A 23,632-nucleotide genomic window follows, 5' to 3' on the forward strand; every position below is an offset into this window, starting at 1 on the left:
TCTGCCTAGCACCCACCAGAATCCCACACACTCGGAAGGAAAGCACATGTGCAGCACAAACCAGTGTTTGCACAAAGGGTCTAGGCACAGGAAACCACCCTCATCAGTTAGGGAACAGCAGGAACACGCCAACCCCAAGGTCCCAGACGCCAGCCTAGGGCCAACCTTGCAGGCAGGCTTTGCTGAGGACAGCAGTCTTCAGCCTGCTGTGTTAACTCACTTCTGCACAGATATCCTGAGCTGTCTTCCTACAGTACAGCCACCACTTTTCTGTGGTAAATACTGTTACAGAGAAATATCAGGGCAAACGTGTTTCTCACTTCTGAATATATGCCTCAAGGAAAAACAAGTAAGCTTTAAGTTAGGGCAATGGACTTATGTATGGCCCATACATACTGAGATAAATTATATAACTAGTGATGTACACTCATGGCTAGGAAATACAGCAAAGAAAAATTAAATTTAGCTCATATAAAAAGGAGCTGAACTTATGTGTTTTATCAGCTCTTTTCTTCAGTATCTGAACTATCTAAACATACACAATAAAAGAAAATATGTATGTTGTGGCTTATAATGACATTTCAGCTACTAATAAATAGAAAAGGTTGTATGGTATCATTAGTTGGCACATTTGTTTAGTACACTAAAATTATAGAAGTGATTCAAAAGTTTACTTATTTAAAAATTAGAGGTATATAAAACAAATCTTTATTCTCAGTAAATAACTGTTGGACTTCTAGAGTAACCCTGAGCCCCACCCAGACCATGGTTTGGTGCACACATTATAAAAAAACAGCCGCTTTCAACAAAAACTATGCACAGCCTTTGCCACAGAAATTCTAATTCTGGAAAGTAGCCTAAAGAAATAGTCTTCAATTCTGAAAGATATTTATAGCTACAATAAATGTATATATACCCAGAGCACATACTATATATGTTGACCTTTAAATGGTAACACTGTAATTCAACATCTTAATAGATAAGTTTTTAAAAATTGAATGGCAATTTGAAAGGCAAAGAAAACATTATCAATCAATTGAAGTTTAAGTTTATTAAGGTGATAAGGGTGATTTTAGGGGAAAATAGCTCTTTAAAAGTGATGTTCTTGGATATACACTAAATTTCCCCATGACACAGTATTTAATTAAGAAATAAAGAAAAGTTGTTTGAATACTTAATAACTTTACCTTAAAAAGCTTCTTTTAACTTTATGCTTTGAATAACCTTAAGCATATGTTTATTTATATCAATATTAGTTATCATTTTCATTGCCTTATAAATAAAAATACATCAAGTTAAAAATCCTAAACTCAAAAATCCTTAGTATTTTTGCTTAATGATAATCACTCCATTAAGTCACACTTAAACAATTACTTAAAGATAAAAAGGAATCTACTTCATTAACTGCCAATGCTTTGAGGAGAATGTTTTACAATTTCCAATTTTTAAGCTAGAAGTAGACCAAGCTTTTCCCCTCTTTCTACAAACTAAATAACTGGTGCCCGACAGAGCCTGGGCACATAAACTCAGTGAAGGTAGAAATGAAGCTAGACTCTAGGTCCCTTGAGCGCTATTACAACCCACTGCAGTACTCCACGCTGTTGAGTTTAACCCAAATTTAAATCCCTAAAGGTCATAAAAAAATAATGCACCTAGAAGAAAAAGTTATAAGAAGGAAATGTGATTCAAGGCAGAAGAATTGCCAAATATCAGAACACATAAAATATTAAAGAGGAGGAGGATGGTACACCAGGTTTAAAGCATTCATCTGTGCAAAGCTTCTGGATTCCTAGAGTAAGCCTCTAAATTCTACCATCAATCCTAAACAGTTAGGTACTGTAAGAAGAAACAAGTCATACGAAGCTGTGTAGAACTGCTGAGGACAAGGGTGACTCAGTTTAAAGACAATTAGAATTAGACTTTAAAGACCTAATGAGTGTTTTAGAAGAATCCTAGCAATACAGACGGAGAAGACAATTGCACCCCACTCCAGTACTCTTGCCTGGAGAATCCCATGGACGGAGGAGCCTGGTAGACTGCAATCCATGGGGTCGCTAATTGACATGACTGAGCGACTTCACTTTCACTTTTCACTTTCATGCATTGGAGAAGGAAATGGCAACCCACTCCAGTATTCTTGCCTGGAGAATCCCAGGGACAGGGGAACCTGTTGGGCTGCTGTCTATGGGGTCACACAGAGACGGACACGACTAACGTGACTTAGCAGCAGCAATACAGAAGTTTAAATGTTTTTTCTTTATTAAAAGTTTTTTAAAATTTCTATGTCATTATCTATGTCAATTTCTATGTCATTATATGGTATCAATAGATACTAACTTCTCTTCCCTTTCCTCAAAAGGCTATTATTACACTGACAGGGTGCATTTTATGAGAGATGGCATCTAAGAATCCAGGGACTACATGGCAATAAATAATCCTTCAAGGTATTGCAAGTTTTTAAAAAGTAAATATTTTGCTAAATTTCGTTTTGGGAACATTTTACTATCAATTTTAAGTTACAAACTCGGGTAAGAAAACTTTAAAAGTGGACATAATAACGCATATATATGGAATTTAGAAAGATGGTAACGATAACCCTATATGCAAGACAGAAAAAGAGACACAGATGTATAGAACAGACTTTTGGACTCTATGGGAGAAGGCGAGGGTGGGATGAACTGAGAGAACAGAATCGAAACACGTATATTATCAAGTGTGAAACAGATCGCCAGTCCAGGTTGGATGCATGAGACAAGTGCTTGGGGCTGGTGCACTGGGATGTCCCAGAGGGATGGGATGGGGAGGGAGGTGGAAGGGGGGTTCAGGATGGGGAACACATGTAAATCCATGGCTGATTCATGTCAATGTATGGCAAAAACCACTACAATATTATAAAGTAATTAGCCTCTAACTAATAAAAATAAATGGAAAAAAATAAAAAATAAAAAGTTGATCGCTAAGGCAAAAAAAAAAAGTGGACTTAAGTAAATATTTAACTGAGACAACCATCACCTAGGCATGTCTGTATGTTAAATGTGGATCTAATCCTCCAACAGACTGTACAAAATAAAACAAACCCCACTATCCAAAAAGCAACAGGATTAGTATGTGAAAGCCAAGATAATACTAGTCTCTACAGTCTTTACTTCTTTCCCCATAAAAACTCCATCATTCAGTCAAATTCAGCTTTGCAGATAATTATAAAAACTGATTAAAAATTTTATTAATCAAAAGTACCAGACTTAAGGTAATAATACTCATGCAACTAATGAACCTAAAGCTAAAATGTATGAAAGCTCACTTGGCTAAAGCCCAATTTTTCAAACTCAGACATGATCAATGATCACTTGCATTTCTAGCCTAAACAATTAAAGATATTTTATAATCAATTTAAATACTAAGTAAAATGCCTCTTATTTCTATACATTTTAAATCAAACTATCAAATGATTAAAATAAAATTAACATATTTATAATCCTTTAACTCTCAAACCACAGAAGTTATTTGTTACCACATGGATCACACACCTTTGGTTGAAGTATTTCCTTTATCACGCCACACCCTGTTTTTAAAAGCCTCCCAAAAGACAATTCGCAGTATTCCTGTGTAATTCATAAGGGCCCAGAATATTAGGATATGAGAAATTTCCTCTCTGTAGCTTAAAACCTTCATGTTTCATTAAAAAAAAAAATCCATTTAATTCAACATTATAATTATTCTCATTTCCTTGAAGATTGAGACTAAAAAATAACAATAACCTTTTAAGGTTAAACACTGCAAATTATCAAGATCACATGACAATATCAGCCATGAGCCACAATAAAAATTTTTCACTAATCTAATAAAACAGACGCTAATCAAATTAAGTTCAATTTAATCCTCAGAGTTTCAAGTCACAAATGCAAACTACCTTTGCAAAGATGAAACAACCCAAATGCCAAAAGGTTTACAGGCGAGAAATGTGTATGAACCCCACAAAAAGGATAACTTCAATTCATAAACAGATTGTAAAGGCCCTCTGTGGACCTCTCAGGGGCATACTAATTCTTGCTGGCAACAAATAGCAGTAAAATTTCGACGCTTTTAAAGAATTATTTCATTAAGTGTGGTGATAAAATGAAAACAAAGTCAAAAAAGAATACTGACGTTAACTGCCAGAACTGATTCCTTCAGAAACCCTGTTTTCACAACAGCAACCCTTTATGATTAGGGGAATTAAAAGTTGCTGAACTCAACAATCCCTTCAGTTAAACAAACAGACCCCTCAGAGCTGTCCAACGCTGCCCAAACTATCCATCCTTTAGTCGAATCAGTCAGTTTCATGAATTGTAGGATTTATCTTCAAGTCCAGTGCTGACTCAGAGGGTAGCTTGTTCCCTAGAGAAAACAACCAACAACAATCAGAACAGCTACTGCTCATAAGCTCTTTCAACACCCAAGTGGAAAGGACAACTTAATGGGTCCAAAAAAACAGTTCAACTTCCTTTTGGCTACAAGAGTAGCTGATAAACTGAAGGCATCCATATGCCACAGGCAGTTCTTGGTTAAAGCATTAACTTGGTTATAATAAGAAATGTTAAAACTAGAAAGCTTACCAGAAGAGCTATCAACCATACCATAGGGTTTCTCACCCAACAAGAAATTTGTAGGGACTGTAAGTGGAAAGTATTTCAAGAGCCAAAGCTATTACTGTGTTTTGTTTAAACTTTGAAAAGCTGCCTTCCGTATATGCATGTTTGCACGTGTGTGTTTGTGTGAGTGCGTGCATATGTGAGTGGGGGAATTAAATACATCCACCCAGAAGCCATCTATATATCTAGGGTAGCTTTGCTTACAGCCATACATAAAAAGCTAGTGAAATGTTACTTAATTCCCTAAATACAAGGTCCTCATATTCATAGGCCAGAGAAAATATTCTGAATTAAAAGAAAAAGAGTAACATGTTCTGTTTCAAGACCTGCAAAGGTGAACTGCCTTCTCTATTATTTCTAAAATCAAAACTCAGTATGTACAACCTTTGAACCTCAAAATATACCACAACAAAGCTAGGGGGCTTTTCCACTTCATGAGTTAGGGTGTTCTGTCTACAATAATTATGTTGTAATGGAGAGGGGAAAACCCTCTGTAAGAAAGACAACCAAAGAACTCAAGCTACCTTCAGAAACATCATTTTGTCCTTTCACATGAATTAGGTTAAAAGCTTTTCATAAAACAAACACAACACTCAAGACTGATTCCAGAAGGAGGCATGAAGATGGCCAATACAACACTGCACACTGTCTTCAAAACTGTATTCTTTCTTGAATACAGGCATTTGACAGGTGGTGGGGGTTTTTTGGTTTGGTCTTAAGCCTTCCTCATTCCTCAATTTCCCAGCCTTTCTCAGAGAAAGGAGAGCTAAGTCTTAAGACACCCACTGTATGTAATGCTACCTGCCATATAGTATCCTTGGGAGAATTCACCAGATAGCCACTCCAATCATTCCTGTGTTCTGTGGTTCAGGTGAGAAGAAGGGCAACCCTTCCAGCTTTCTAGCTTTCCTGAGTACCAGCAGACTGCTTCCCATCAAGAAGCAGACCTCTGTGCCAGTGGGTTCCAAACTGCGTTGAGCAGAACCCTAAGCTTCCAAAAATGAGTCAGGGCTCTGTGAAAATCTTGACTTGAATCTATCTTTTTTTCACTTTTAGTAAATCAACAATAAAATCACAAATGCAGGTCCAAATTAGCATTCATTTTTCAACACACTAGAGATCATCACTGACACACTTCTGCTGCGTTAAGGTATTTTCATGGAGACGATACAGAATACAGACCCTCTCTCCTGTCACCCCTGTGTATATACACGGATCTTTGATTAGGAAGGTAGTAATTGCAATAAACTTTATTTGAATGCACATGCACTCGGAAAAAAATTGAAAAAATGGGTGCACAACTTATTCATGTGAATCATGACTTTTTTTGTTACTATATGATAGAAAACACAAAAGGAGACTGAGAACTGTTTCAGACTAATTACTGTTCTTCACCCACCAGTTTCAAGTTACTGTGTTCACCAAAATACCACAGACTTTCTCTTCTCACTGAATAAGTTCATGAGTAAGTTTAATAAACCTGATCTTTTTTTTTTTTAATTTAATTTTTTTTGGGGGGGACCACATGGCCAGTGGGATCTTAGTTCCCTGACCAGGGATCAAACCTGAGTCCCCTGCACTGAAAGTGCAGAGTCCCAACCACTGGACCACCAGAGAAGTCTGATTTTGTAAATGCCAGTTTTATCTGCTTTACATAATTTTAGGTTTGGGGACTACATACAGACTTCACAAGTGCTGCTGCTTTAAAAAAAAAGTTTGAAAACCACTGTTCTAAGCCCTAATTAAGCTCTGGTATTCTTGGCTCATGGGTCCTCTAGGGGCAGAAATGGTAATTAAGTCTTGAGTTTCCGACGCCTGCTAAGCTCCAGGTGCCTGCTATCGACGTGTTCCAAACCACCTGTCCAGTCCTGTCTCCTCTCCCCACATCCTGACAGCCCTCAAGAAACAATGTGCCAACCTTGGGGGTGCTAATGGCAAATAAAATTGGTAACGATTATGAGAGAGAGGTACCAGGTACTTCAAAGACATGATGTGTTATCTCAGGGCCATTTTTTGTTCATTTTCCCAAGTTTCTGCCCAATCTAACCTTTTTCGAACCTTGCCCAGTAATTTTAACTTTAAAACAAAATTGCACTCCTCTGATATTTTAGAGATGGCTGGCTCTCCACATCACACAAATGGCAAACTTCAAAAATACATCTTTGAAAAGATAAATGAAAAAGAAACTCCCCGTGACAAAAGCAGTGACTGAGAGCCAAAGGTACAGAAACGGAACTATCCATGTGAGCTAATTAATGACAGTAGTTTCAACTCTCATGAGGAATCACTGCACATGAACACCAACGGAGAGTTTGTTTAAAAAAAACAAAGTGCCCGGCAGTAAAAGACCTTCCCCATCCTAGTCCCTCCACGCGGACTCGGAGTGCTCCTCCACAGGCAGCACTCGAGGGTAACACGTCTTCCGGCAGGAGCCTGTTCCAAGTCTATGGCTCAGCACCACGCCTGAGGTTTTCTTTACGTTTGTTCAGTCTTTACCTAACTCAGGTGGAATTACTTTTTGAAAGTTCACTGAGTGAAAAAATTCTCTATTATGGTAATAAACTGGTTAAAACAAATAGGAAACAAAAAATAAACTTCACAGATTCTCAACTGCCTGTGTTACAAATGTTTAAAGAAATCCTATCTATCCTTTAAAACCCATCTTTTGGGTGTTCCATGATCCTTCATTCTGGATACCCTCACTCAAATCAGATAAAATCTCACCTTCCTTCAAATTTTCTGGAATTTTGAACTTTTATTTTCCTCTCAAAGTAAAGAGTAGACGTCAGAATCTCCTGTGAAATAGTAAACATGCAGGCAATGGCAGTGCTCCAAAAATGGGAGTTTCTGACCCCACGGGTCTTCAGTGGGGACACAGGAAGCTGTACATTCAAAGCACCACGGGCTGATCTGTAACTACTGATACACACAAAAGCTTACTGGAACCACTGCATGAGGTCAGGCACTGAGCAAGGTTCCAGGAATTCAGGAAATAAGGTCCAGTTCTGATCTAGTGAAGTTCATACTATACACATAAAGCCCACTACAGTGCTGAAAACTCTTCCGTTTTAGTGTTTATTCTAGGTCTCCATGTGCGATCACAATAGTGAATAAAATGATAAAAATACCTCCAGAAGCATTTAACTTTGGTGAAGGAAATAAATACATCTAAAACATACAGACAGAAATTTAAAAACATTAAGATACTGAAAACATTATAGAAGCACAGAGATAGAAGACAGTAATGATGACTAGTGAAACAGAAATGGCTTTGATGGGGGCGGGGGGGGGGGGCATTTGATCTAATCAATGAAAACTAGGAAAAATCTCAAGAAACTAAAGGGCCATCTAAGTAGAGGAAAGCAGAGATGGAGGGAAAGCTGGCCAATTTCAAATACATATCCTCAACAGGATACACCAGAGGAGGTCCTCCACTTAGAAAACAAAGCTGCTGGTCATTTAGTAGTCATTTTCAATTCTTTCCATTCTAAAAATATTTAATAAGCATCTAGACACAGTTTCTTCCACAAGGCAGCTTATATCCCAGTGGGAATGAAGAGGATCATTCATTCTAATATAAAGAACACAAGTTCAAACTGTGGTAAGTTCTAAAAAGGAAACAGGAAAACACAATGAAATATAATGATGGGAAATTTCCTTTTCATTAGTCAAAGGTCCTTTTCTCTGTGACACTTCAAGTCACTCTGTAAGTGACACCTAAGAGAAGGGGAGGAACCCTACATGGAAAGAACAAAGTGAAACAACGTACACAAAGAACATGAGCCAAAAGAAGCTTGACATATGTGAGGAAGACCAGCATGGCTGGACCTGAGCACACAATGGACAGAGAGGAAAGGTGAGATATAAGACACAAATTATATACCACAGGAAGGGGCTTGGATTTTATTCCAATGACAATTAGTAAGCCATAAACTGATGACTTCTGCTTTTAACATGGAAAAAGAAATGCAGGGTAGATCAATCAGACAAAACAAGTATATAAAAGAAGCAATGAAAAAAAAAAAAGAAGCAATGATGGATTGCTCTAAGATGGAGGCAACATATATTTGAGATATATAAATAATATGAAGGTTGAATTGACGGACTATCTGTAAAGATGAAGGAAAATGAGCAAAGATGAGTCTTAAATTTCTTGCTCAAGCATCTTTCTAAGCATCACAGGAGGTTTACTCAACTTCATAAAAGCTCAGACAAGGAAAAAACCTTAACCCAGCAAATGAAATGCAGAAGAGGAATTAACAAATTCTGAAATGAACTGACATACCAAGGGAAGTTAGGACATATTCTTCTAAAGTAATTAGGAAATTTTCATATGGCTTAGCTGGCTTGGAGGGACTGAAGCTGGGAAAATGAATTACATAGTTTAGGATCCTTGCTATCTATAATTTTTTAATAACATAGAAACTATACATTCTTGTGCACACAGACAATAATAGCTCCATAATAATCATACCAAAACTCAAAAAAAAAAATGAAACCTTTTAAGACAACATGTGAACATTTTCTTTTAATTATAAACATATGGAATGGAAAGTTACTGGAGGAGGGGAGGGGACTCCTGTTTCACTTCACTGTAACAAGACCAGTGCTTCTCCACTGCCCCAAACCTTCTAAAGCACTGGTTCTTAACCAGAAATGGACATCAGAATTACCAGGAAGGCTTTCAATAAAACAGCTCTCTGCAGAACTCTTCCCTTCTGAAGGAAAAGGAAGGAAGGATCTGAGTGAGAAATTGGAATGGCAGGTTTAGAATGGGCCCTGGTGAGAAAGACATACATTTTAAGAGCACCCTGAGAAATGTTGGTACATATCCTTCATTAATCTTTAAAAGGTTAACACTGAACCAAGATAATTTGCAAATAATTTTAATTAATAGCTTTTTTAAGCACTAGTATTTCAAGCCATGAGATAAATCCGTTATGGTCAAAAATATTTCATGAATGTAATCAATAGTACATTGTCTTATTATACATTAGTCTTTAAAGTCAAAATTATGAAAGCAAAAAAGATTACACAATTATGTTTCTTACAACATTTCTTTTTTTAGGGGGTGGGTCATGTTCTCCACTGATTTTCATTTAAATATAGTATTACTTAAATGATAAAACTAAGTTTGAATATCTGTTTAAAAGTTTCTCTGAACATTTCCCACATGAGGCACTAATGTTACTGCCTGCAAATATTAAGTGTACACAAAATTATTTCCAAGAGTTAAGTACCAGAAACAAAACCCCTCAATAAAACAGATATGTGCAGAACTGGAGGCAAAAGGAAGGAAGGATCTGAGTGAGAAACTGGAATGGCAGGTTTAGGATAGGTCCTGGTCAGAAACACATATATTTTAAAAGTATTCAGGGAAATGTTGGTACAGACCCTTCGCCACCCTTCAATGTGTACCTTAAACCCTGTTAATATATTAGTGACTACAAGAAACTTGATTCTTGCTTTTAAAGCCCCCATCAAAAGAAAAAAATTGAACTAAAAATTATGAAGATATCACAAATAAAGTATTCTTTCTCATTCTTCTAAGAAGCATAAAGAATCAGCATATTTTTAACTTTAGGAAAATATAAAGTAAAAAATGTTCACTGATTTACAGTAACATTTCAATTATTAAAAACTGTATTTGATTAAGACTACAAATATTCTCTATTACATTACATAACAAAAACAGCAAGTTTCAATATACTCCAAAATACTTTATTTTTTAAAAAAACACAAATACTCTTTAAAACAAAGCTATGTGGACCCAACCAATGTAACTGTAACTCAGTTTCAATCTCTGAGTTCCCCTCAATATCTAGAGAATTTCAGCAACTGACAATGGAATCATACTTCACTTTAGTTGAATATCTATCTGTGATAAAAAGGTATTCAGACTATCTGGATATTAGAAACACTGTAAGCATTAGTAAAACTATCAAGTGCCCTAAAGCTTCCTCACAAAGTTTACTTAATCTCATTGGCCAAATTTAAGAAATACTGTGAGTTCATGAATTTAACCTGAGTTTTATCAATCACATACTCTTACATAATATGTGATGGAGATTACAGTCTGCACAACTATTTTGCTTTCCATGTCTACACACAGTAATCTTTCATTTGGCTAACTTCAACCTTACCTTCATCAAGAGCCTCATTTGCGTATGTTTTCAATAATTAATTCAATAAATATTAGATTAAGTGTAAACTATAGTGCCTAAATTCTAAAAATATGAATAACTTATCCAGATTCCTGCCTTGAAAACAACTGAATCACAATTTTAAGAATTATACCCTCTGGCTTGCACACTGAGTAATTTACTTGGATCACTGAAATATTTGAAAAAACAGAAAAGTGACTTGCTTGTCTCCAAACTTGATAAAATCACCTTATAAAGTTAGCAGATAATTTAATTCAGATAAATTAGCCTCTGCAATGGTGGCGAGCTTTTAAATCCAAATACTTAAATTACTTAAACAGAGTCAGAAGAAAATGGGAGGTTAGCGACAAAGTTAGCAACCAAACATAACTCTTCTGGATCAAGAGAATCGTTTTCCTTCTCAAGAGACAGCGACTGTTTATGACTAAATGGTATGCTTCATTCATAATGATAAATTATCTTGTACTGGTTATGAACAATAAACTTACTCCAAGATGACCGTGTCTGATTATAAGAAATTATATTCACAAAAAATAAGATTAATATTAGCTAACAATGTAATTTTAACTTTAAATTTCTTTCCAATGAATAAAAACTATTACCAAATTAAAAAGAAAAAGTCTGACTTCAAGACTGCTGCTATTAAATCAATAAATACTTATTTCTTTAACATTAATAAATTTAGTTGATCTTTACATAAAAATCTTATACATATTAAAATAAAATATAACATGCAAATAGAAGATATGTGACTACTAGCTCTAGCTCTAAGGGGTTTAAAATTTTAAACAGCCACAGTACTTGTGCTATTCATTTTTCAGGTATTCTGAATAATTAATTTACATTAGTTGTGCCCATTAGCCTTACTAAGGTAGAAGAACTCCCTGTTGCCTGCTTTTACTTAAATGGTATTTGTGATCTTGGCTGAGTTTCAGGAACCCCTGTAACTCCTGTAACAATTAATTCAGCAGTTACTTATCTGATAACTTCAGTTACTCACAACACAGACTTGATCCAGAAAAGCAAAGTTAACCTCAGCTAAAGAATAACTTAAAGCCCCATGTACCTTATTCACAGGGAACAATTCAAGTCCTAGACTCAAAGTCTTTTTCTTATTTAAAGAAAGCAGAAGGTCAGGAGAAGAAAAGAGTTGTAAGAAGAAAGTGGATGGAAGGTAGCTCAGAGCATCAAGTAGAGCGGTGGTTCTCAAAGTGGAGTCCCCGGAAAAGTAATCAGCATCACCTGGAAACAACTCCTTGGCTCACTGAGACCACCCGATGGACTCAGCAGCTCTGGGGGCCGGACCAAGGGGGTGCTGGGTTTTAACGGGTACTCCAGGTGATTCTGATGTGACTCAAGAACCACTGTCCTAGAGAGAAGAATACTAACAGCCCAGCAGAGTCATCAGTAAAAAGCCAGTGAGAACATACTAACATGGCTCAAATAAACTTGTCTTAGTCTGTCCAGGCACTCTAACAGATTTGGAGAGCAAGAGAAATTACCTGCAAGGAGTCAGAAGCTAACTAGGCAGGAGGACAATGGAAAGGGTGAACAACCCAAGTACTATGTAACACTGCAGCAAACTGCTCTTCACACTCTAATACACCTGAAGGGTAGCGAATGTATTCAGGTTCAGTACAACCAGTTGAGGCACATCAACTTGACTATCAGTCACAAAAGAAAAGTTAGCTGTGTTTGAAGCAACAGAAACTACAAATTTTGGAAATCTTTCTTTGAAAAATTCCTGAGAATATGTTTTGACAGCAAGGGCCATAAAGCTTCTTATATTCAAAAATTCAAGTATGATAGAAAGCTCTATTTCCCATGATGCTAGATAAGCCAATTACTGCAGCTGTTTTGGTGATTCCTCTAAAGTAGATATAAATGATGCAAATAAGATAATCCCCCAAAATGTATTTATATGAGATAACCAGAATCAACTTAAAATTCTGCTTCCAAAGAAGACTGGAGAATGAGTCTTCTCCAGAGAAGAAGGTAGGCCAGCTACTTAAAAAAAAAAAAAAATGAAAGTCTGGATTTTGGTGGACAGTCACAGTGGAGAAAGTTTTTGGACAATTTCCAGGCTTGTCTGTAATGACTTCGCACCCAGGCTTCTCCATGCTTTCCCACTTCCAGCTAACTGAAGACCAGACGCTTAGAAGCCACTTGACCTGGGTCCTTATCTACATGGAGGAAGGCACCCCACAAAACCTGAACCATCTGTCCCAGACTGTTACAAAATCAAAAAATACATTTTTGTCATGTGAAGTCATTACATTTTGGATCGCCATGTTTCAGCAATTTACCTACCACATCACAACAGTAGGCAATAAGATTACGGCCCAGAGTAACTATGGCTGAGGGAGCATTCTCGTGACATTTATATTAATATCCTACTCATCTGTGCTGTGCTTAGTCACTGAATTGTGTCCGACCCTTTGGACTATAGCCCCCCAGACTCCTGTGTCCATGGGATTTTTCAGGGAAGAATACTTGGAGTGGGTTGCCATTTCCTTCTCTAGGGGATCTTTCTGACCCCGGGACTGAACCCCTGTTTTCTCTGTCTTTTGTACTGCAGGCAGATTCTTTACCCACTGAGCCATCGGGAACTGTTTTCTAAAAGGTACACCCCCAACAAGGGACTGTTAGTTACTAGTTATCATTTATAGAATTATCAGTCTAAAATCTGGACAACTACATCTCAACTATGGGAGATGTTTATGAAATCATAAGAAAATGCCTCATTTCACACATATCCAAGTGTACAAGATTCATGGATGAAAAATCCAGGAGTAAATATGACCACCATCAACACATACTCCATACCTGAGTTTCTGCTAGTATTCACAGTTAGATTTTACACACCTGTGTACACTGGAGTTTAAAGGGATACACCACTGATTCCTCTCCTTTTACTTAGACCCTGCCCACATGCCCTACTCTAGGGTAACTGCACATCCAAAAGGCAAAAAGAGTGAAGAAAAAAGATGACGTTACACGTGAATATGATCAGTCAGGCTGAGAAGAATCGGGGAAAATTCAATCAAAGCGGCTGCCACCATTCCACTCCTTCCTAAAGAACAGAGGACTGCTCCTATCTGTACACGTTACACACAGCGCAGTGCTTCTGTCCACACTCACACTCTCTCTTCACTGAGTGTCTATAGTGCACCATTAAGCCAAACGGTTAGACTTCCACAGGACTGGGGAAATAGAAAAAATGATCCCTGAAGCTCCCAACCTATTTGACTCAAAGGAAATCAAAAGACTGGCTTCCAACTCCCCACCTCCAGCTGAGAACCAGCAATGTTTCTGGGCAGCTACCAACACATGCTCTCTCCCCACCTCTCAGTTCATTTCGAACCTCTACAACACTTGATTCACCCCAGTCCCTAACCTTACACTACTAAAACAAACCCTCCCCTGGCACCTTGCTCCACTTGTGAGGACACGGGATTTTCTATTTACACCTACTACATCAAGGAAATCCACATACCTCTAAGAGTCCTTTGAAGTCCAGCACAAAAATCAAACACTTTTCTCCCTTTTGCTACCTCTCATCACTGTCTTCATTTCTGTCTCTTTATACTGTACCTATCTATCTCCCAGTGATCAACATGTCACAAAACAGTAACAGAATTTTAGATTAGAAAGACTTTAAATTATATAATATTATCTTCTTATAGAAAGGAAGATGCTAAAACACAGGGGTCAAACAATGTGCTGAAAGCTACACAGCTACTTTGGTATAAGAACTGGTACCATGTTCCAAAGACAATCAAGTCCCAGTACAATGAAAGCAGACACCCTCCCCCCACCCCACACACAAAATAAAAAAACAGCAGGAGATGCTGCTGCAGTTGTAGATCACTGAGCCTACAGCTGACGGGAAGCCCTATCCACTCCCATTCCAGCCTTACCTCCCAGAGTTAGGAACAAGTTAGTCAATACATAAGATGAAAACAGGAAGTCCACAATAAGAAACTCTCAAAGCTAATGGGGCACATGAACCAGGGATTCTCCAAGCAGTAGGGCAGTATCTACTGGCACTTATTTTCAGCCTTACCTGACAGGTCTCCAAGCCAGCTGCAGCAGCCACATCCCCCTCTGCGCCATTAATGTCTTGCCTCAGTTTCCTGAAATTCCCAAGTGGGAAGGAAATAGAGCCAGCAGGCACTCCCCACCCAGTTATGGTTCTACAATTCTACTGTTAGTCATCTTCCCTGGGATATCACCATCTGTACCCACACACATGCACGCACAGGGCAGCCCCCATCCAGGATGGGCTCAACAGTACAGGGCAATGGACAGGCCTTTTCCACAAATCCTTAGGGACCCCTGACTTTTAACGGTAAAATTTTATTTTTTTAATGTAGAACGCAATCCCCAATTAGAAAACCTGGACAGGTTTGAGTGATTCTGCTGAATAGACCTGAAAAACAAAGTAGTTACAAAAAATGGAAACATGCGATTTAAAAATAATACAAATATTTTAATTGGTTTTTAAAATGTTTTAGCACCTCAAAACACACGGAGACTCTAGTTCTAATGAAGTTAAAAAAACGTTCAACAAACATACTCTGTTGCTCATGAGACTGTTCACCTACACTCTCTTGAACATGGGCAGGATTTAGGAGTTCTTCAAAGACGTTTACGGAATCATTAAAATTCACTGTAATTAAGAGATACTCACTGATTAAAAAAATTTTTTTTTTCTGAGATAAAAATGAAGCTTAGTTAAATAAGCATTTATTAGGCACCATCTTTACGCTGAAATTTGTGCCAGATAAGAAATGGCAGAGTCTCTTAAGGAATTTGTAAAATGCTTTGAAATTCTAGATTGATATTTAAAACAGGATAGAAGAATATTTTAATGGTAAACTACCTCTAAAGCTATTAAGTATAAAAATAATTTTAAAAAAATCAATTCAGATGGATATATCAAAACAAACTCATGGTAGGATTACTTGACTGTCCCACAAAATTCATTTAATGAAAAATAATTACAAGGAAAATCTGTTTAGTTACATCATACAAAATATGGCAACGTTTTAGAATTACTTAGGTATTTTGTACAATTTTTACTGTCAATAGTTATATTACTTAGTAAAACGTAATCTAACACGATAATAGATTTTATGCATTGTGTAATTTTAATGTAGAGCTTAAAATCCACAGTGAAATTTGAAATAATGAACTTAAGATATTTACCATCTGTAAAACCATAGCTTCAATCTATTAGCAACCTATTTTCCCAATGGTACATATCCTCCCCCTAGGTAGATATAAGACAGTAACACAGGTAGGTAGACATATCTGCAGATTTAACTTTACTCACACTATGTTACAGCATTATGACTTATAAGAGGTTCATGACTTTTGACCCACACAATTTATTAATTTTAACAGGGTTTCCCCGGTTTCTCTCTTGTTGAGCCACATGAACAGATCAGTGTATGGATACACACATACAACTAGTCTAAAAAAATGACAGAAAGGGCTATAGTGTAGGAAAGATTTTAAGTTATTCCACTCAACAAAAGGGAAAGACCCAGGACTAGTGGATAAAAGATAGATAAGACAGAGTTTAGCTCAGCAAAAGATCTAATTCTCTTTGTTAATCAAACTATTAAAATGTATACTGGGCTGCCTTGGTTAGCTAAATAATTCCTTATTATTCTAAGTGAAAAAGCAGAAGCTAGACTATAATTTCTTATGAATGTCACCTCTAAACTGGCACAAGGCTGAAACATGTAAACCCCAGAAGTTCCACCTAAAGCAATGATTAAAGTCATATAATGGCATAAGTCAACTATTAATACAATGTAACTGAAATGAATTAAGACTCCATTTACTATGATATGAAACATTATAAAGCTAATGAATCACAGAACTTTATTTTAGCATAGAACTTTAAAACTAAAAAATGGAAAAAAGATCACCTTTTGACATTATAATTGTATATTATATATGTTAAAAGTTTAACATTTTAATATTTTTGAACAAGAATGATGGATATTTATTTCCCCTTGTCTTTTCCATTCCTCTTTCCCCATACCTTGCTTAAACCAACTAATAAGGAATATTAGCCAATTTTATCTATCAACTTGGCACTCTTTGGAATACATAAGACACGATTAAGTATTTCAAAACACTGGATCTAAAAATATACTTAAATTTTTTCTAAAATAATACAATTGAATTTTAATAAAGGAATACAATTATTTAATAATGATAGCTCTAGTATAATAATTAAACGCTTCTCCTAAAATCAATCATCCATGATTCACCATAATTTACACATTCACAGTTCAAAAACCTATACCATTCTCATATTGAAGGGATGAATATTTAAAAACGCTAAAAAGTCACTTACAGCTCTCTCATTTCTAAACCAATAATGGCATTTTCAAACTCAAGAATTTCCTCTACCTCTCCCAAGTGTCCACACACAATTAAGCAGAACAAGAGATGCTCAACTGTGCACTAAACCACCCCATGATACATTACAGAAGACTACCCAGAAATATATATACATTCTTATTGATACCTCTCTTAAAATCACCTTCAAACAAACTGTGACCAAGACTGAAGTAACTAAGTTTAAAGTCTCCTACCAACTCAAAATACTCAAAAGGAAAACTTCTGACAGAAAATCATTCAGCAATTTAGTTCACATAATAATTTTTTCATGGCACAAAAAATTAAAGTATAAACTGTCTTCAGTATAGTCATATTTTCATTTCTAAAGGCTATTCTAAAAATGGACTGCCTAAAGCTAGTGCTCAGTGGCTCAGACCTGTCCGACTCTTTGTGACCCTACAGACCACAGCCTGCCAGGCTCCTCTGTCATGGGATTTTCCAGGCAAGAATACTGGAGCAGGTTGCCATTTCCTCCTCCAGGGGATCTTCCCGACCCAGGAATGGAACCGGTGTCTCCTGCATCTCCTGCACTGCAGGCAGATTCTTTACCGCTGAGCCATCAGGGAAGCCTAAAGTTAAACCTATTAGAAAAATTTATCTTTATAGATTACTTTAAAAGTATTCTTACTGTATCATACTTGTGAAATAAAATATTGCCAAGGGTGTGTTAAACCAGTGATTCTTAACTTTGGAAGGCTGTGAACCTCTAGGAGGACAATAAAAGCTGTGAACAGAGAAAATTGCATATTTACAAATAAAAAATATGTATATAATTGTTGTTCAGTCACTAAGTTGTGTCTGACTCTTTGAAGCATACCAAGCTTTCCTGTCCTTCACTATCTCCCGGAATTTGCTGATACTCATGTCCATTCTGTCAATGATGCCATCCAACCATCTCATCCCCTGTCAACCCCCTCTCATCTTGCCCTCAACCTCTCCCAGCATCAGGGTCTTTTCCAATGAGTCGGCTTTTCGCATCAAGTGGCCAAAGTATTGGAGCTTCAGTGCCAATATCACTGAAGAAGTTCTTGAAGACAGTAAGTCAAGTGCCATATCCCAAATATTCTTATAACTACCTTTGTAGAAGATACTTAGAAATACAGCTACTGTTCTCAGGTTATGTGCAGAAAACAACTAAACCTATAGCTCCTTCATTTCTTAAAATGTACATACAAGTTAATGGAAATTTAACATGTGCTGCATATTTTGAACACTTTTAAATACATTTTAAACTTAATTCAATTTTAATTTAAACTTATTTTAAATTTTAAATTAAAATTAATTTATTGTAAATTAACTTAAACCTATTTTAATTTAAATAACTTTTGTATAAAGTTTTACTTCTTGCATTAAAACTTTTTTAAAAATATGTTTTTAAAGTGATCAAAACAAGCTTTAAAAGAACTCAATTCACTCAGGATCTATTTTTACTTTGTTCCAGGCATTATGTTTTTTGTTCCTTACAATCTGAGGAAATACAAAATCTTAACATCTACTCAACTTTGCTCAAATATTTTTACATTTTTTGGTCAAAAAATGTATTTAAATATGTATTTTTTTCATACATAATGAAAATGATATTACTCTAGCTTATGTCTGAGTGCCAACATATTTAAAGTTTCATATTTTTTAGTAAAACAGTAATTTGACATATTTTCAAGGATAATTTCTGGAATAGAAATTGAAGAAAAGAGAAAATGAAACTTTATAACCGAAAATTATCACTAAGTTACACCTACAGAAGACGAGGAGGATTAAGATCAATTAAATCACCACTAACACTGGGTGTTCATTGGAAGGACTTATGCTGAAGCTGAAACTCCAGTACTTTGGCCACCTCGTGTAAAGAGTTGATTCACTGGAAAAGACCCTGATGCTGGGAGGGATTGGGGGCAGGAGGAGAAGGGGATGACAGAGGATGAGATGGCTGGATGGCATCACCGACTCGATGGGCATGAGTTTCAGTTAACTCCGGGGGTTGGTGATGGACAGGGAGGCCTGGCGTGCTGCGATTCATGGGGTCTCAAAGAGTCGGACACGACTGAACGACTGAACTGAACTGAACACAGGTATATGAACTCCTACGACCTTTCTTATTGTACAACCTAAAAGTGAAAATTCCAAGAACCTTTCTTAGATCTTGAAAAAAAAATAGTATTTATGGGTAAGAAGTAATGGAAAACACTGAAGGGATAAAATGTTTTGCTGAAAGCACACATTTTTTTTTCCTTTGTTCATCTTCACAGTGTTACGCCATTAACTAAAAAGAGAAAATATAAACAAATAATAAATGTAAAACCATCATCACTCCAGTATTTTGGAGAATATTTTCATCTAGTTGACTGTCATTTGAATAAAGGACAATTTTTATATAGTCAGTATAAAGAATTCAGGAATACCTTTAATAAAATATACTGACCTATTCCCAATGGTTTCAGACAGTAATTATCAATCCTTTCATTAAAAGAAGTAGAATGACTATTTTAACATTAGAGCTATGCAGAAGAGTTTTAAACTCATTTCATCCTAAACTGTGAAACCCAACTGGGACCAATGAAACACCTACCTACCTATACACAAATTAATACCAACTGGAAAGCTTAAACAAATATCACAGCACTGTAATTAAATGTTTTCAATATCTAAAATTCCCTTTGACATTTTAAATTCATCCAATACTTTAAAAGCCTAACTTTTAGTTTAAATTAGCCTGATCAAAGATGTGAACAAAATGTTTACTTATTAAACAAGGAAAGAGGTGCTGTTAAGTCAAAAAAAACTGGTACTTAATTAAGAAAGCCAAAGTTTTCTGACTGGCATATGGATTCCATTGCCGTGGGTGTTTTATCAACACTGCTCAGATGTCTGGAGAATCTCTAAGAAACTTCAGCTGTACAGCTGACATGCAGCCTATGCTCATGTAAACAATGCAAACACACCTCAACGGGAGAAAAATCACAGTAGCATATTACTTACAAGTAAAACTTTAAGGCTACCAGGGATATTCAATTCTGACACTGCTCTCTAGGGAGAAAGGGAAAACATTTACAATTTTACCTGAATCTGAAAAAAGCCAAAGTAGAAGAAAAGGTAAAAAGGCACAAGCAAGGAGGAAGGACTTGCAAGGTGTATCTCAAAGCCCTGCACACAAAACTACCTTGAAAGTCTCACCAGAGAGGGATGCAATTCTTAGCTTACATTTAGTTAATAAAATGATAAAATGCTCACTGGGGGGAAAAAAATGAGTAGGAAATGAGTGGGAAGGGCAGGAGGGAGAAATAGAGGGAGAGAGGGAGAGGTGAGGGGAAGGAGGTGTTAACAAAATCCTTGGCAACACAAGGTTACTAAGCCTCTGAATACACTTGATGCTTAACACACTAAACCTGTTCCATTAAGTTATCATTGTTTTCTTTCATTCTTATTCCAAAAAATGGTCCTTGATTTTAGTATCAGTATCAAAGCCAATCATTTAGCACCACTACTGATTAGATTAAGACCTGGAGACAGGACTAGTTCCAAGCTAATCCAGATGGATCTTTTGGCTTCATTTAGCCTGTAGTATTTCACTTTGTCCCTGGTTTTGCTTTTTAACATTCAAGACTAAGTCATTAATGGATGATTATCCATTAAAGGTTCTAGAAACATCTGGGTGGGCAGCTCAACCACTGAGCAGATTTAAGATAACCCACTCAGCACTTACTATGAATTCAATATAATTCTCATACCTTACTTTTCTAATAAAGGTTCACAGCAATAGGAATGGGTAACACTAATTATCTAAGAAAATTTCCATATTTTTATAGGAATGTTTACGCTAGGAAGCAGAATGCAAAACCTGCATTAATTTTTAGATAAAAGAGAGGATCTTCTAAGAAAATAGGGCTACTCTGAACTATGCTTCAAGACCCCTGATGTACAAGTGTACTTCTTCAAATTCCTCCACTGCCATCTTGGGTAAACTTGGAAGAAAAGTGTTGCGATGACCCCTAACCCTTCACACTGCTTTCCTGCCACTGTTTATAATACTTTACTACTACTACAGATTTATAATCAAACACCCAAAAGGCAATACATCTAAACTTTAATTTAAAATGATATAAATTATTCTTTTAGAAATTTATTTCAAAAGAAGGACCTTGAAGCACACCAATATTTAAGTTCTGATGCTCTTGTTGAAGTTTCTGAGTGAAATAGCATTAACATGCTAATAAAAAATAAGGAAATATTATGATCTGGATATTTTTTCCTCAATAATCATTTTCTCCTTTAAATTTACTTTTGTGCTTTTACACAAAAAGTTATATTTAACTTTTATTCATTAAATTTAAATTCTGCTTTAAAAATTTTAACTACACACTTGGTCTATGGTGCCAAAACCTAGAACATAAAACTCATAATGTGCTCAGATATGAATCGCTGAAGAATACAATTCCAGGGCTGGTAAACTAACAGCAAATGGTGCTCAGAGATTTGCTACCTGGAACTCACTGAAAACAGTTACTCAACTTACCTGGTGCTAATCCAGCAGCAGCAGGAGTCCCCAGGGATGGGTGAGAGAACACTTGAGAGAAGGCAGACGCATGTGACTGGGACGTGTTACTCAGCCTGGAGGTTGATCCTCCTTTGGGAATAAACTCACTTGCAGTAGGATTTGGTGTCTATTTGAAAATCAAATATAGTAAGTTAACACATTTTAAGCCCCCAAAAGACACTGAATTTACTAGGCATTATTCCACAGTGCTCTATTTACCAAGTAAAATATTTTACTGAAAGGATTTACAGTGCTTTTTAGTTTCCACATTTTGGAGTGGGATAATTAAATTTCTTAAAGAAAAAATTTCTTGAAGAAAAATTTTCCATCAAATTTGAAGGTTTTAATCATTTCACTTGGGGAATTTAACTTTGAAACAAGAAAATCTGCCTGTATTGTCAAATATACATTATTATCCAACCATCCTAATACTATATTTTAGAGAACTGGGAAGTTACAACTACCTCAAAACTGAGCAAAAAGTTTCAAATTTATTATCTTTAAACCACTTCTACCAGGATAAAGGTCAAAACTGCCTTTATTCCAAAATTAATCACCTTCTCCTTTATAAGCACTTAAGACATCTCCCCAATAATATGGGGCCACTATTTAAATAACAGTAAAGATGAGAAAAACACTTAAACATAAGGCAAACATGAGAGGAATCAAGATATAAGAAAAATATAAGAGGCCCCAATGTAGGCAAGGTATGGCATGAAACTTCTGCTATATTAAAAATATCTTACAATGAGATTGCATGAGATAACTTTCCTCCTAGTTGTACGAAGGCACATTTTATCTAGTTAAGTGGTGTGGTGCCTGTGGCATTAAGAACTACTAGCACACTATGAAACTGTAACTCAAATCCATAAATGGTCTATATTTCGTCCATCTGAAACAAATCAATGTCCTAAATATTTTTCAGAAATAGTGATCCACATATTTAAGTATAATGAAGATTCAATGACCACTGACATATTGATATTTGAATTCAACTTCCAAAAGGGTTAACCAAAGAGATAATTTAGTATGTTCATACTTCAGCCCACATTTTCAGTACGTGTGTGTGTATATATATATACACACACATACACACACATATATACACATATATATAAATACACACATACATATATATACACAAACTAAATTTAAAACACACTGAACCACAATGCAAAAAAATACTTAAAAGTATTTCAGAACTGATCATTAGAATGGAAAAACGCATTTCCATAGAAGGCATAAAATAAAAAGATGGACTAATTACTGTACAATCCAAGGACAACTTGCTTATTTGAAATGAATGACATTTAAAATTGACAAGTTAAGAGTTCAAAATACCAAATTTGGAAAACAGCAAGTCTACAGGCTAACCTCACTGTAAACTCTAAAGCAAATGATATTTTACTAGTTATGTTCCAGCAAAAATTAAATACAAGGTGACAAAATACAGAAAAAAATGCTAATTTTTGATTAAAATATACTAGATATACAGAGAACTTCTTTTACTGCCATATCAAAAATGTGAAATTCTGAAGAAAAAAAAAGAATCTGAACTGAATCAAAATGTATTTTCCAAAGAAAAAAAAAGTCCTCTCCTGTCAGTTATGTCTATTTTAAAATTTCCCAAATGCTCAAGTTTTCAAAAACACTGGCATCTTCTTTAAAAGTGTGGCCAATGAGCCCATGCATTTTATTAATGTAGTAATCCCTAGATATAAATGGTTATCAACAGGATCACTTCAGAGCTAAACCAGTGTGCACCAGTGAGTGCTAAAACTATTTTAGAAGAAGAAAGTCAAAATAAAATCAATCAGGTAACTTGCTAACAAAAGCTCAAAACGCCTAGGAGAGATGGGGACTTCAGGATTGTAAGAGTACTA

General features: G+C 36.0%; 1 protein-coding gene across 7 annotated transcripts in view; it reads right to left on the reverse strand.

Moving 5' to 3' along the window:
- The window catches only part of PAN3 (poly(A) specific ribonuclease subunit PAN3), a 120,666-nt gene that overhangs the window by 38,679 nt on the left and 58,355 nt on the right, over positions 1-23,632 (reverse strand). For all 7 annotated transcript variants that reach the window (XR_006339001.1, XR_006339000.1, XM_043892459.1 and 4 more), the window contains one exon: positions 21,729-21,876. Coding sequence is in view for 5 of the 7 variants with exons in the window: in XM_043892459.1 (XP_043748394.1) it covers positions 21,729-21,876 (148 nt within the window). In the remaining 2 variants the exon portion in view is untranslated. The remainder of the gene's footprint in view (positions 1-21,728; positions 21,877-23,632) is intronic.

This window comes from Cervus elaphus, chromosome 30, assembly GCF_910594005.1.
Source record: "Cervus elaphus chromosome 30, mCerEla1.1, whole genome shotgun sequence".
In the NCBI taxonomy this organism is placed as follows: domain Eukaryota; kingdom Metazoa; phylum Chordata; class Mammalia; order Artiodactyla; family Cervidae; genus Cervus; species Cervus elaphus.